This window comes from Saprolegnia parasitica (assembly GCF_000151545.1).
Source record: "Saprolegnia parasitica CBS 223.65 unplaced genomic scaffold supercont2.121, whole genome shotgun sequence".
NCBI classification, from domain to species: Eukaryota; Oomycota; class Saprolegniomycetes; order Saprolegniales; family Saprolegniaceae; genus Saprolegnia; species Saprolegnia parasitica.
Genome location: NW_012156515.1, coordinates 20,311 through 22,033, shown reverse-complemented (window position 1 = coordinate 22,033; position 1,723 = coordinate 20,311). Strand labels below are relative to the sequence as shown.

Below are 1,723 nucleotides of genomic sequence, written 5' to 3'. Positions count from 1 at the left end.
TTTCCACTATATATATATATGAACGTGTTTCGCGTTATCTTCGTTGTTACAAAGAGTTCGCATACGTAGAGACTAGCAATCTCCTTCTTCTTCTATCTTTGAAGAATGCAGCGCGAAGGCCTTTTGAGAGACCCGAATTGTGGCTGCAGTAGTACAGATTGTCATTTGCTGCTCACCAACCCGCACTCGTTCATTGGTCGCCGACGATTCGAGTAGGTCGGCGATCGGCAAAACCGCATCACGTTGCCCTTTGGCGCCAAAGCAAAGATCATCCATCATATCTCGTCTTCAAACGTGGCAGTCTCTCAAGGGACTCAAACAATCTTTTGTTCCCGTGCTTTCTCTATTCTCTTTCTTTGAAAGCGATAAACATGTGTGTACAAAAGAGAGTCCTAGCAACAAAAGACATACTCGTGTTATTTTCTACTTTTAAAACAGCTTGCTCGGGTTGAGAATGTTGTGCGGGTCGAGCGCGTGCTTGATGGTCTGCATCACATCGACGCTGTCGCCGTGCTCCATGCGGAGGTACTTGATCTTGCCCGACCCGATGCCGTGCTCGCCCGTGCACGTGCCTTCGGCCGCCAGCGCCCGCTCGACCAACCGGTCGCTGAACTCGCGCACCTTGGGTTCGTCTTCGTGCAAGAAGGGCAGCATCACGTGAAAGTTGCCGTCGCCGACGTGGCCAACGATCGTGCCAACAAGCCCCGAGGCCTCCAAGTCGGCCTGCGTGTCGACGATCACCTGCGTGAGGTTGCTCAGCGGCACGCACACGTCGGTCGAGAGCGCGCGACTGCCCGGCACCAAGTTCTATCGCACAATGGATGAGACATACGACATAAACGAATGGCGTGTGTACCATGGTCGCATACCACGCCGAGTGGCGGGCCTTGAGGAGCTCCTTGCGGTCTTCCTCGGACGCGGCCCAGCTCATGCGCTGCACCGAGTAGTCTTCTGCGAGCGCCTGCACCGTGCCCGTATGGTGCTCAATCTCTTCCGGCGTCCCGTTGAGCTCAATCACGAGGCACGGCGACACAATGTTGTTGAGTTTCGAGTACTTGTTGGTGGCCTCGATCGCCTTGTGGTCCATGAGTTCCATGCGCGACACCGGAATGCCCATCTGCATGATGACGGTGCACGTGTCGACTGCGTCCTGGATCGTCGGGAAGCTGCAGACTGCAATCTTCTGCGCTTCGGGCACGCCCTGGAGACGCAGCTCGACTTCGGTCACGACCGCAAGCGTCCCTTCCGAGCCAATCAAGAGGCGCGTGAGGTCATAGCCCGCCGACGATTTGCGCGCCCTAGCGGATCGAACATGAGTATCGATTGATACATTGATACGTTGATCGTTGTACTTGGAACCGGTGCGGATGATGCGACCGTCGGCCATGACCGCCGTGAGCCCGAGGACGTTCGACTTCATGTTGCCGTAGCTAAAAGACACGAGTCAAACGATGCTACTGGGACGAGAGGAAGCGTGCGTACCGAACCGTCGTCGTGCCCGACGCGTTGGTGGCGACCATGCCACCGAGCGTCGCATCGGCACCGGGGTCCACGGGGAAGAAGAGACCCGTCGCGCGGAGCTCCGACTCGAGCTGGAGGCGCGTGACGCCGCACTGGACGCGGCAGCTCATGTTCTCTTGCTCGACCTGACGACATATTCAGCATCAGCATGCGCACGATGATAAAGATGATGTGCGTACCGAGAGAATCGACTTCATGTTGG

The 1,723-nt window shown here is 56.5% G+C and overlaps 1 protein-coding gene across 1 annotated transcript in view; it reads right to left on the bottom strand.

Moving 5' to 3' along the window:
• Positions 1 to 429: 429 nt before the first annotated feature.
• Positions 430 to 1,723, bottom strand: part of SPRG_21261 (hypothetical protein) — a gene marked incomplete at both ends in the record, with an annotated part of 1,800 nt that continues 506 nt past the window's right edge. Inside the window, 4 exons of the mRNA XM_012353367.1 lie at positions 430 to 807; positions 857 to 1,298; positions 1,353 to 1,430; positions 1,483 to 1,626. Coding sequence (XP_012208757.1) covers positions 430 to 807; positions 857 to 1,298; positions 1,353 to 1,430; positions 1,483 to 1,626 — 1,042 coding nt within the window. The remainder of the gene's footprint in view (positions 808 to 856; positions 1,299 to 1,352; positions 1,431 to 1,482; positions 1,627 to 1,723) is intronic.